The following is a 12868-nucleotide window of genomic DNA, read 5'->3' as shown; positions in this document are numbered from 1 at the left end:
GTTTAAGCATCCTGTTGATGCTCTGTGATTCTTTCTGTTATTCTGAATAACATTTCTGACATCTTTTCCCAGCCTGACTCCATGTTACCACTCAGCATAGCATGCCCTCAACATGCTGGTCAGCATTCTCTGGCACATTTGATGCTTCAGACTTCCTGATGCTCTTAAGTGTTTTTACCTCGCCCTGGAGATTTGCTCAGGGTCTTAAACTTCAGACTGAACCAAATCTTCCATTTATTACTGTTACAGATTTCCAGGACTCTATTGCATTTAAAGGAGGACAAATAAAATAAACACAAAAACAGTGAGACAAAAAATTGTCTCACTATTGAGAAGCTTCCCTACTACACAGGATAAAATAAGAACTGTTTTATATTCGATATGAACTTCTCATTCACACCAGCAAAACTTCCAGGAAAGTACTGAAACACTGCCTTTAATTTGGCAAGGAGAAAAATATGGCTAAGCCCAGAGCAGAGTCAGGCAGACCTCACTGAGTACATGAGGTTGTGTTTCAACACAAGCCTGTTTTATTGCACAAATAAAAGTTAATAAATTTGAGGAATCAGAGGCAGGCAAAGCCCAAGGGACATTAGCCCAGTGATTAGCTCAGAAATATCTTCACTCATCATTAACACCAGGCAGCACCAAATGACCTGATTTTCTTATTCAGCTAATGCTCATGAGGCCTATTATGTTATTACAATCTGTCTGTGAACAATAAGTCATCCCACTGGTTTATAGGACAATGAGGAATTCTCGTGTGATTAACAGTCTGCTCCAGAGATCTGTCCATTTATCTCCCTGCGGTCAGTGAGGGTTGCTGGTAAACTTCTCTGCGTCGTGGTCAGTGCTGCCTGCAAACCCTTGGAGAGCACCAGCCACGGGCACAGGTTTATCCCCAGGCCCTGGGGATGGCGAGAGGCACAGTGGCAGAGCAAGGCACCAAAGCAATCTGGATAAATTGGATAGCTGAGAGCCTATCCAGGGTGAGCTGTTCAGCTGACTCCCTCGTACCCTGTTCTCATATATAACATCACTGTAAAAATTAGGTTTTCCATGTGCAAGCCAACCTGCACAGGCACAGGGTGAGCTTGGCAGTGCTACCTGACAAGAAGTTTCGCACTTGCTGGATGAACTGCTGGATGCGCCGCACATCTCCCTCAATCTGGGTTCTTGTTACGCTCATCTGCTCCACCAGCCGCCGGACATTGCTCTGAATCTGATTAGCAGATGTCTCCGTTGTTTTAATCTGCAAACAACAAAATCCTGATGGAGTCGCTTCTACTTGACCTGGAATCCCAGCAGCTATACCTCCACCTGAATGAATTGGACAGGGCACTTTGCAATTCCACCATTTCTCATTTTTAGCACGCCACCACTTTAAAGGATTGCAAATGTTAAAGACCGAGGGCTGGATTTGCAAAGGAAAACTCTCAAAGAGGGGCAGTACCATTTAGCTTCATAAAACACATTTGAAATGGATTTTGAATGACTTTGAAAACTCACTTGATCTGTGCAAGCCCTCCAAGGCTGTAGAAAAAACGTGCGACAGCACGAACACACGTACCGTAGGCTGCACAAAACCCTAGGGCTCAAATATCCCTGTGGGTTCAGCGATGCTTCCAGATCCCTACCCCCTCTGCCATGCCAATCCCAAAACCACAAGAAGGCCAGGCTGCCTTCTGCCACCTGCACGACTGGAAATACAAAGCGAGGTGCTCTCAGGACACCTTATCTCCTTGGGTCCACCCACTAAGGAGAGGCAGAGACAGCAGAAATCTCGTGCCCAAACACTGTTGTGTTTCTGACGCTGCCCCTAAGACCAAGCCTCAGACCAAGCCCTGAGCCCGGGCGTTTTGCCACGGGCTGCCCCCCAGGCCATCCCACCGGGACCCACACTCACCAGCTGCGCCGTGTCCCGCAGCCGCGCGCTCAGGCTGCCCAGCTCCCCAGCGGCCTTGGTGGCCGTGCCGAGGGCCCCGGCGGACCGCGGGAAGGCGCCGCGGCAGGAGAGGCCGGCCCCGCAGGCCGTGCCGTTGTCTCGCGGGCAGAGCAGCCCCTCGCACTGGGCAGGAGTGCACTTCTCCACTCGGAAGCCGCCGCAGATCTGGAGAGGGAAGAGAGCAGCAGGGTGTTGAGGGCACCCAGCCGGCTGGGTGAGACCTCGCGGAGACAAACCAGCATGCCACGGGGACATCATTTCCACAGACTCTCACTAAGGGAGCTGGAGAACGTGGTAGGCTTGTGCAGCAGGAGCTCACCCGGGGACACAGACAGAGCCAGCCCACCTGGCAGCAGTGGCCGAAGCACCTTGGCTGCCAGCACCAGCCCTGAGCACGCCGCACAGCACAAATGCACGAAGGGCACCAGGCGTGTGGAGAGCAATGGCTCACGAAGTGCAAGACAGAGCAAACATCTCATCGGCTCTCACGACAGCTACTCTTCCCCTCGTGGCAGGGGAATCCCATCCAACTGCTGCAATTTGATTTTAGGGAGAGAACGGGATGAGAAGACCTGACACCAACGGCTTTAATTGCCCAGCATCTTCTAAAGTTGCCACCCACTGGAGGGGGCACTGCAGCAGGGGCACGTGCAAGCCCAGAGCCAGCGCAAGAACCAGCACCGGCTGATGGCTTGGGAACGTTTTGGTGCCCTGGAAAGCAGAGAGGGGAGGCTGGTGGTCTCCACAGCAACCGTGCATTAGGAGGCACTGAAATGGATCTCCATGGCAATAACAAAGCAGTGAAGGAGAAAGAAAAGAAACCTTATCCAGAAATTAAGTGGGTCTTTGAGATACGAGAACTGACACGTGAGAGTCTTTGGAGGAAAATGCGCGTGCCTGGGAGGGGGCAGGGGAACACTCGGTATCTGTTCTCCTTTGGCAGGGGATGCTCAGACAATTCTCCCCTCACATCCCAAAGCAGCAGTTTGCCAGGATGCCATTGGGCTGAGTCCCTCTGAGCAAAGACTCTGCCACGCTGAGTGGGCTGACCACAGCGTGAGATTTCTGCCTCCTGAGCACGACAAGGCCCCCCCGACGACCTGACACGCACAGCCAGAAACCCACGTTGTGCTTTCACCTTGTTCACTGCGGGGGTGAGGTTGGGGGACACGGCCACCTCGGCCCTGAGGGCCAGCAGCTTGGCACTGTGCGCGCCGGCCGCCCCCTCCAGCGCCGCGGCGTTCCTGCGGTTCTCCCTGGACCGTGCCAGCAGTGCGGCAGCACCGGCGACGAGGCCGCTGGCATTGGCGGACGTCTGGTAAGCAGATCTGATCGTCTGGAAGGCTCCTGCAGGAATAAGAGCACTAAATGACACGGATGCCTCCATGACTCATAAATGCAGCAGAGCTACCTAAAGGAAGGCATTGACTATACCCTGCGAGTGGATGTGTGCACGGTGAGGAGGGGGACACAGCCAGAGTGATTAGTCACTAAGGCACAAACAAAAAGCTCCTTTTATTTCTAAATGCCTTTCAGCCATTCCTTCGCACTGAGTTGCAGAGCTTTCCTGAAGGACTGACCTCTGGTTCGGGGCCACAAGACTGAAATAAACCTAAAGCAAAAGCCATGCCCATGCTGATGCTGGGCTCTGCAGCGCAGAAGGGCTCGGCCAGGACAGGACAGGGGTCCCCCTGAACCCTTTCCACCGCTCCTGGGCAGCCCCCGTCCCGCGGTTAGGGCGCAGACCTCTGAGCCTGCTCGGGCTGCAAACCCCCGTGGGCAGCGGCCACGGTCTGCAGCTCAGCACGGGGGAGGCAGCAGACAACAAGGCACTCGGAGAGAATTAGCTGCTGCAGGGATTTAATGGCCACCTACAACCAGCAGCATCGCAGGGCTTAATTAGCTCTTCTAAGCGCCTGACAGCTCACTGCCTGGCTCCCCTCCCCACCTCTCCATCCCTTCCATCTGTGCACAGCCCTCACTGCCGCAGCCGCCCCCTGGCTTGGCGACACCCCTTCTGCTGGGCTCAGCTCCGTGACACCCCCTCTGCTGTCCCCCACCGGGCCGTGGCAGTGGCAGTGCTCTGGCACACGGAGCTGAGCTGGCCGGGAGGGACACGGCCCCAGCAGGACACGGGAACACTGTCTGCACACCGAGCTGCCCAGCCCTAGCCACCACAGCAAATAACCCAAAATCATCGGTCAGTGGCGAGAGGCTGGGCAGAAAGCATCTCCCGTGTGGGAAGGAGGGAGGGAGGGAGGATCTGCTTGCTGTGCCTGGGCTGACAGAGGGTTGAAAACTTCATCTCCTCCACCCGGCCGGTGGGAAACCACCAGGCATGCAGTCACGTCAAGGTAAATTAACGGCTGCAAATTAAGAGATTTTAGAGCCACAGCGCTGTACCTGACAGATCTGTGCTGCGGCTGGTTTCAAACTGGGTCTTCTTGCTCTGATACTGGTTGTTAATAATAACCAGGCTGCTGTTGAGGGCTTCGAGCTCGCTCGATAGAGAGGCAGTCACATCCAGAAACTGAAAGTTGGGGTTGATGCCTTGCATCTGATCTCTGGGAAAGAAAAAGCAGAAAACGTGAATCTAAGTAGAGAGAAAACCACCCTCAGGCACAGACCAGGGCCCTCTCATGCCGGGATGCTGTGAGCACATGGTGAGCAGCCACTTTCCAGCCCCAGCAAAGAGGGGCAAACTGCCCAGCAGTTTGGTGCAAGGAGTGGCATCAGCATGCATGGAGAAGCCAGCACCTCCTCCCAGCTGCGGGAGGGACCTGTCAGCACGTCCCTCGTCCCTTACCTGATGGCAGCGAGCGCGCTGCCCACCTGGGCCAGGCCCTGCTCGGTGCCGGGGGAGCGGCCGAGGATGCCCTGCGCCTGCTGCGCCATGCCCTCCGCCTGCGAGAGGCGGGGGCCCAGGCGGGAGCCCCCGGTGCCCCCGGGCAGCAGCACGCTGGAGTTGCTCAGGGCAGACTGGTGCAGGCGCAGGCGCAGGCGCTGGATGTCACCGTCGTAGACGTGGAAGCAGGGGTGGCAGGGCTCGCAGCTGGGGTAGGTGCTGCAGTGGTCCCGCTGGCACTGGTCGCAGCGGGGGCCGGTGACGCCCGGGCGGCAGAGGCAGCGGCCCGTGGACTTGTCACACCCCACGTCCTCCGTGCCCTGGAAGTCGCAGTTGCACTCTGGGGGATAAAAAGCGGAGAGGAGAGGGTTGAAGGCCGTGGAAAGGGGAAAATGGAAATAAATCAGATCCCAATAACCAGACACCAACACAACGTGCAGTCCATCCCACCCTGCAGTGCCTGGGACGGAGGTGGTGGGGCAGAGGGGACGGAGCAGCCCCTAACCCAGCTGCTCGCCCAGGGTCCTGCCCCAGCTGCCAGGAGGGGACACGTGGAGGGCAACAGGGATGAGCCGGGGGGCTACTCTTGTAAAATAGTGTTGGAAATGCTGATGTCAGGACATGGGCTGGGTGCTGCTCTTCCAGAATAGCTGTGATTTCACAGTGCTAAGAAACACCAGGCCAAACCAAAACCGATGCTCCCTACCTGTGCACCCTACCCTGACGTTTCCATAGTGCCTGTCTGGGCAGGCCTGCTCCTGCTGCGCGGCAGAGCACGTCCGCCCCGTGAAGCCTTCTCTGCACGAACACTGTCCTGTGAACTGGGGAAGGAGAAAACCATCAGGGAGACCCAGCCCTGAGCACTTCCCTGGGAGAGAAAGTGCTCAGCTCCCTAGCGAGCACCAGTGCCCGAGCTCCCACCCTCTGCCGATGAAATTCCCACCCCGGGAACACGCAGCTGCAGCTCTCCCTGCACCTCCCAGGCACAGTCCTGCTGCCAGCCCCCCAGCACTGGTGGCACACCTCGCTCCAGCCCCCCCAGGCCCTGCTGCTGAGCCCCCCAGGTGCCAGCAGCTTGGCAGGGGCTGAGGCTGCGGCCACCCAGCTCTCCTGCACCATCCAGTCCCTAATGAGAGCCAAGCCGCGACGTGAGCAGCACCGAGCGCCCGCAGCTGGGAGCGCTGAGCCGCTCCTCAGTCTTTCTGTTGCCTCTCAGTAGTCTCCTACCTACAGGCAGGAAAATCCACAGGGCCGCCTAGCCTGGAGTACCCAGCCAGGGAGAGGTGCCCAGGGAGAGGGATGAAACAGAGCAGAAGAAAAGCAGCACCTGAAGCAAAAGCAGCAGCTTGTTCCCCACGCGGCTTCTCTGCGGGGGCAAAGCAGCGAGCACTGCTCCCCGGTACAGAGGGGGCGAGATGGAAGGAAGTGTTTTTGTCACCTGCTGTCACTCCTCTCCTCAGCCCGTGCCCTCGGATGTGGCCGCAGGCTCAGCAAAGCACAGAGCCGTGCGGCCAGATCTGCAGGAAGCCTCCACTCATGGGCACTGCAAAGCCGAGCAATGGTTTTGTTCCCAAGACAAAGGCATCGCCCACAAGCAAACAGTTTGTGGGCTCAGGTCTCCTCCCTGCACTGTTTGGACCTATCTTTGGCTCTTAGATTTTGTCAAGGCATTTTTACATTTAGCTTTAATTTTCCCAGCTGTCTATTAAGACTGAAGTGACACACATGCTTTGCATTGACAAATGAGGATAATTAACTTGCCTTGCCTGTGTGAAGATCTCTTATTAGGATTTCCTTACTAAATAAATACCAGGCCTTTTAAAATGGCTTAATCTTGCCTTCATAATTACCACCTCCATTCACTTTCCTGAATACCCTGTCATAGTGCTTCTAGGAAATGGGAAGAAGAAAACAAGAGCAGAACGTCTTAGGAAACACACTGCCCCTTTGTGGAGGCTCCCAAAGGTGGGACGGGGCTGACGGAGCCACGGGACAGGTGCTTTCGATGCTCTGAGCGATCCTGGGCTGCGGTGTTGCCCAGCGGGGACACAGCTCCTGTTGGCAGTGGCACCCTCGTCCCCATTCCCCACAGTCCCTCAGAGCAGTGCTTGCAGAGTTGGAAATGAAAACAGAAAGTGAGCTCACAGGTGCGTGTGTGAAACCAGGCAGGGAAATCAATAGTAAATACTGCTGTTTTTTTTTCCAAAGAAAAATCAGTGCAGAGACCGCTGGCGACCACCCAAGGGTGCTCGGGGCACAGTGGCAGTGGTACCTGGTTGCAGTGGGTGCTGAGGGAGCCGCCGGGGTGGCAGTCGCAGGGCCGGCAGCCCCGGCCGCTCGCCATGTCCCAGTGCTCGGCCGCGCACTGGTCGCAGTCGGTGCCCACCACGTTGGGCAGGCAGGAGCACTGCCCCGTCTCATCGTCGCAGGGCATGTCCTGCCGCGTTCCCAGCACGTTGCAGGAGCATCCTGAAACGAGGAGGGTTTCCTTGGATCAAAAACCAGGTGCTGAGCAGCGGCCCGGCTTCCCACAAAGCTGGGAAGCTGCTGCCCAAGACGTGCTCTCCTTCCTCTCCCTTTGCAGCACAGCTTGGCACAAAGGACACATCCCTGCTGTAGCACCACTGTGCCCGTCCGAGCCTTGCAGCCAGACTCAGCAGCCTGAGAGTCCTCCGTGTCCCCAGCCCAGCTCGGCGTGTTGGAGCCGAGCCGTGGCTGCCCTCTGCTGCGCACAGCCCGGCTCGCCCGCATGGTATCGCCTGCAGCATCCCCGCAGCTTCCCACGCCCAGGGAGGTGCTCGGGAAGGGGACACAGCCCCCTGCAAGCCTTGAGCTCTGCTTTCCCTCTGCTTGTGGCCAAATGTGTACTGGAGACAGGCTGCAGCCCGAGCAAGGAGCTTTGTAAGCTTTTGCAAATAGGGCTTTGTCTTGGAAACCCCAAACCAGCGCTGGCTGGGAAGCACGGCCCTTTCAGAGCCGCTGAGGATGCCGAGGGAGGAGGCGGGTGGGAAGCAGGGGCTGCCTCGGGTGTACTCACTGCGGCAGCCCATGGGGTTGGCGTGGGCCAGCTGGGCGAAGCCCGGCTTGCAGAGGTGGCAGCGCTCGCCCTGCACGTTCTCCTTGCAGACGCAGCGCCCCGAGAGCGGGTCGCAGATGGAGCCCGGCACTGTGCCATCGGGGTCGCACTCGCAGGCTGGAAACGTGAGAGAAGTGGCATGGCAGAGGAGCCCGGGGAGCAGGGGGGGGGCTCAGGGAGGGCATTACGAGGGGTTAACCAGGCACTCACGCAGACAGGCTTCAGGATGGGCAAGATCTTGCCGCTGGTTGCGGAAATAGTTAGTTTGGCAGCGCTCACAGTTGTTCCCCGCCGTGTTGTGCTGGCAGTTGTCACAGACGCCCCCGCTCACCCCGCCACTGCTGCGGAAAACCTCCGGGTCGAAGTGGCACGAGGTTGAGTGGCCGTTGCAGTTGCACCCTAAAACAACCCCAAAACAGCCCATCTGGTGCTGGAAGCGTGCAAGACCCTCCAGCAGCCGGAGGGCACGCTGTCACTAGAGGGTGCCCGAGTCCCCTGCATGGTGCATTGGCACCCAGTAAGTGCCCCAGTACGGAGCTGGGGCCCACTGGGCAGAGTGGGGGAGCACGAGTGCACCCTTGGCATCGCCTGGCCACAGCCCCAGCAAAGCAAAGCCTATGCCAACACTCCAGGAAGGCATTTTGCAGAGATGTTTCGTGTTCAGGGAGAGGAAAGGGGAAAGGCTGTCACCGTACGCTGGCACTCGTGGGGGTCGTTGTCCTCCGCAGGGGCCCACGGGCGGGCGTTGTAGAGGGCAGCGCAGCGCTCGCAGTGGGGGCCGGCGGTGTTGTGCTGGCACTCGCAGCGTCCGTGGACCTGCTGCAGAGACCAGGCTTTACCCCACCTCGCGGACAGCATCTGCTTGGGGCTGAGCTTCGCTGCCCTGCTGCCTTTCCAGCAATGCCGCGCCTGGCCTGGTCCTGCCCAGCTCCCCAGGTGGAGACGGGGCTCCGGCCCCCCAGGCAGCCCCACCACGGCACCATGGATGCGCTGCTGCTCATCCTCTGAGACAGTGCAATTCCCATCCCACCGCCTGCCCACGGACAAACACCTTCAAGAAGAGGGCAAGCAGAGACTGGGGATGAGACAACCCCACAGCAGTGAACAACCTGTGCTGGAGAGCCCTCCTGGAGGTGCAGGAGCCTGCTGAAGCCTTCTGCGTGTGCCCTGCCAGGCCAGGAGACCCAGTGCAGGTGCAGCAGGTACCCCCAGAGCCATGAACTCCCACAGCCACTGAGCTCCTTAACTGAAACCCCTCTACCTCCATCCCATACGAGACATGGGTTTGTGCTGGGGTAACAGAGACTGCTGTGTCACAGCCACCACCCCATTGCTGCAGGCAAACTGGGCAGTGTTCCCCCCGTTACAAACAGCCTCCTGGGGAGCACCCCTGGGTGGGTGATGGAGCCCGGTGTTCCCCCCAGGCTCAGGGAGGGTCTGACACCACGGCACTATCCCCGGGCTTTTCTCTGTCACGAGGCTCACCGCGGCGTGTGGGTCTTCCGAAGGGGCGCAGCGGTCGGCGTGGCCGTTGCAGAAGCAGCTTCCCAGGACCTGCATTTCCGTCACGGCGTAGAAGGTGCTGGGCGAGCGGTAGCCCTGGCGCATGACGTGCGGGAGCTGGGTGAAGTTGATTCTGAGGTTGGTGAATTGCCCCAGCTCTGTTGGGGACAGAGACATGATGTGAGGGGGCAGCAGGCACCAGGGCACCACAGCAGAAGTGCCTCACGATGCACGTGCAGGGCTTGGAGCGACGGAGATGCCAGCGTCGGCACAAAGAGCATCGGCTGAATCATCAGCAAAGACCCAAAGCTGCTCCTCGACACGACGGAGGTGCCAGGGCGGCCGTCGGACACGCAGCAGCTCGGGGCCTCGCTCGCAGAGGAGCTGCAGAGGAGCTGCTCCCCGGCGGGGCCTAACCCGGCTCCGTGCCCTCCATGGCGCCTCAGAATAGCCACGAGCTGCCTCCTCCCTCCCCTTCCCAGACATAAAAGAGTCTGTTGGCTTACTGTTGACGGCCTGGCTGTACGAGGTAGTAATGGTAGATGCCACGTCTTGGACACTGAATTTCACCTTAGAAGGGGGAAAAAGAAAAAAAAAAAAAAAGAGAAAAGTTAAAGCACAGGAAAAGCAGGGTGCTGTCCTTTCCTGCCCTGGGCAGTGAGGCTGTGTGTGCTCCAGACCTGCCTCCTCTGCAGAGCCATCACTTAAGGCAGGGAAAAGGCCCCAGAGGGTTTTGCAGGAACCGACACAGACCACAGAGCAGGGCTTTCCTCTCAGAGGAGCTCCCCCCCAGCAGTGCTGGATGCACACCAACTCCATCCCTCGCCAGGTGCAATACCTGCAGATTTCTGGGCCTCTGCATGTTTCCAGGACATCACGCTGGCCACCCTCCCCAGACCCAGGGTCACACTGCAGGGCACGGGCATCTGCTGGGTCCCTTCCCCAACCCCCCAAACCTCCCCAGTTCTCACCTTGCCCCCGTGCGCAGGGTACCCGTGCTGGGCCTGCAGCGCCTGGCACCGAGCGTCCCCCCAGCTCTCGGGGGAGCCCCGGGGGACGTGGGGGAAGGCGGCGGCGCAGTCGGAGGCCAGGTACTGGTACACCTCCCAGGTCTTGCCGAAGTCAGTGGAGCGCTCGATCAGCATCGCGGTGGGCAGCGGCGACTGCAGCAGTGGGGAGAGGCACATCTGTAAGGCCGTGCCCCCAGCTGGCTTCCACGCAGGGCTGGGGGACAGGATTTTTCAGCAGGATGGGAGCCCACCGCCCTGCTCTGCTCCTCCCAAACACCAGGGGAACAGGGGAAAGGGGGAATGGGGCGTGATTGCTGGCCTGCTTCCTATCGGGAGCCTGGGGGGAGCCGTGCACCGAGATCCCCACGTGTCACTGAGAGCCGGCAATGCCCATCCACCATCACCCATGATATCCCCACGAGCTGTGCTGCTGCATACAGACCCTGAAGTCAAGCACGATGCTGTTGAGCTGGAACTTCTCATCCAGATCCAGCTGCAAATAGACGCGCTCCATGCCTGCGGACACAGAAAGGCAGCTTCAGAGATGCAGGCTACAGACAAAAAACCAAACGTTTTGCTGCCCAAGCTGAGACGCCTATTTCCCCCCATCCGGCCGGCACTCACCGCTCTGGGACTGCCACCAGCGCGAGCGCCCGGCGGAGGACAGCACATTTGCGACGCGGTGCCCGTTGTGGGAGTGCGGCAGCCGGGAGTCGCACCTGCAGCATCTCATGTTCCACTGAAAGGAGAAAGGGTGGGTGGGAGCCCGGCCGGGCACGGACCCACCAAAGGCCCCGCTGGCACAGGACGAGGGCCCAGTGCAGCAGGGACTGAACCGAGGAGCGCACAGCATCGATGGAGCTGAGCTATTGGAGGCCTGGGGAACATGGCTAGTGATGCCCAGGACCAGAGTGGTCGCCCTCACTCCCCATAAAATAAAATAAAAAAAGCAACTCATGGATTTAAGGATTAAAAACCAAAACCAAAATGTTTTGACTAAAACATATTTTTGGCAAAACACCAAAAAAATGTCTTTTTCAACCAACCCCCCCTGTTTTCCACAATGACAGCTCGTGATAAAAAGCTCTTTGCAGCTTTTCAGCACCAGCGTGCCTTTTGCACAGGGCTGAGCAGGCTGTTTGTTTGGGCTAACAGAAAGGCCTTTCTCTCGCATCCAAAACCCTGCACGGGGCTCGGCCCCTCTGCACTCTCCCCTCCGAGCAAAGCGGCAGCAAACAGCTCAGCGGGTGAAAAGTCAGCGGGTGGAAGTCGAGTGGCTCAAAGTTCAGCCCTTCACTTAAGCAAGTCATTCAAGGAGCAAACAGATGTGGCACAGGGAACACGGGGACTGGAGAAAACAGGGTCCCCGGGGAGCAAACAAATCCCTGGTTTTGACCAACCAAGCAACGCGCCGTGCCGGTGCTTCCGAACGGCTGCCGGGTGCATGCGGCACATGAGCAGGCTCAGAAACACGCGGAAAGGGGCAGAAAGGAGATTGAGCAAGAGACGGGACAGAGTAGGAAAGGTCCAGAACCTGGCCAAGGGGAGAGCCGGGCACAGAGCAGGGAGATGGGCTGGGCGAGGGCACCATGACATGGGGAAACCCTCCAGGTGAAGCTGAGGTGGGGAGGGGAAGGTGCCGGGGGCCGGTGTAGCCGCGGGCGATGGCCAAGCCTGCGGTAGCCCCGCAGCAGGACAGCCCTGGCTGCAGCACCCAGCACCGAGCTGTGGTGGCCATCGGGCAGGGGACAGCCAGCAGGGGAGGCACGAGAAGGGCGCTCAGCATCTCCTGCCTGGCACCACGAGGATGGAGAGCAGATGCCACCCGCTGGGAAGGGTCCCCAGGCTGCACACCAAGGCGGGCCGTGAGCTGCAGTAGGCATAGGGCAGCATTGTCCCAAAAGCAAAAATGATGTGAATCATTTAGGCTGGAAGCTGAAGTCATCAGGCACCAGAGCTGTGAAGCAGCCTCCCAAATGCAGGGGTGGGGCACACATTTCACCCTGATGCATCCCAAAGGCTGAGAAATTGGAGAAGATCAAGAACTGCATTTGCCCGCAGTGTCAGGATCAGCCAGGACGGCGCGGAAAGGTCGTCCCGGAGGAACTGGGTTTGGTGGGAGAGGAGGGGAGCGCCTGGCACCGGGCACAGCAGCTGTCACTGGGACGGCAACGCGACACCCCACTGCGAGGGCTGGGGCCGCGGGGCTGGCGTGAGATGACACCGGAGGCGCGGGTGTATCTGGGACCCCAGTGATGAGATCGGTTTTCAGCAGCAGAGCCACGCAGTGGGCAACAAGCAGTGCTTTGTACCCCTCTCTGTGCTAAAATCGCCCCATCTGCTGCTTAAACAAATGAGCAGGTTCCAGCTGATGATCCTACACGCGCTGGGTTTGGGGAGAAATCTGTGCCTGGGAGAGGCAGCAGGAGGCAGTGGCCCAGAAAGCGCGGTGGGATGAAGGTTCCTGTTTTGCCTTTTAAACCATGAAA

General features: G+C 58.7%; 1 protein-coding gene across 5 annotated transcripts in view; it reads right to left on the bottom strand.

The window, feature by feature from the left end:
• The window catches only part of LAMB3 (laminin subunit beta 3), a 33179-nt gene that overhangs the window by 3622 nt on the left and 16689 nt on the right, over positions 1–12868 (bottom strand). For 4 of the 5 annotated variants that reach the window (XM_083812477.1, XM_083812476.1, XM_083812474.1 and 1 more), the window contains 15 exons: positions 11004–11118; positions 10822–10895; positions 10341–10532; positions 9876–9939; positions 9352–9527; positions 8562–8685; positions 8077–8265; positions 7828–7983; positions 7063–7259; positions 5497–5611; positions 4752–5130; positions 4349–4509; positions 3084–3292; positions 1907–2110; positions 1108–1252 (listed from right to left, as the gene is read on the bottom strand). In XM_083812477.1, the coding sequence (XP_083668603.1) occupies positions 1108–1252; positions 1907–2110; positions 3084–3292; positions 4349–4509; positions 4752–5130; positions 5497–5611; positions 7063–7259; positions 7828–7983; positions 8077–8265; positions 8562–8685; positions 9352–9527; positions 9876–9939; positions 10341–10532; positions 10822–10895; positions 11004–11118 (2500 nt within the window). The remainder of the gene's footprint in view (positions 1–1107; positions 1253–1906; positions 2111–3083; positions 3293–4348; positions 4510–4751; positions 5131–5496; positions 5612–7062; positions 7260–7827; positions 7984–8076; positions 8266–8561; positions 8686–9351; positions 9528–9875; positions 9940–10340; positions 10533–10821; positions 10896–11003; positions 11119–12868) is intronic. The other variant, XM_083812478.1, reaches the window with a different exon arrangement.

The sequence above is a fragment of the Anser anser genome (genome assembly GCF_964211835.1).
Source record: "Anser anser genome assembly, chromosome: 27".
NCBI lineage: Eukaryota > Metazoa > Chordata > Aves > Anseriformes > Anatidae > Anser > Anser anser.
This window is presented reverse-complemented; position numbering and strand designations above follow the sequence as displayed.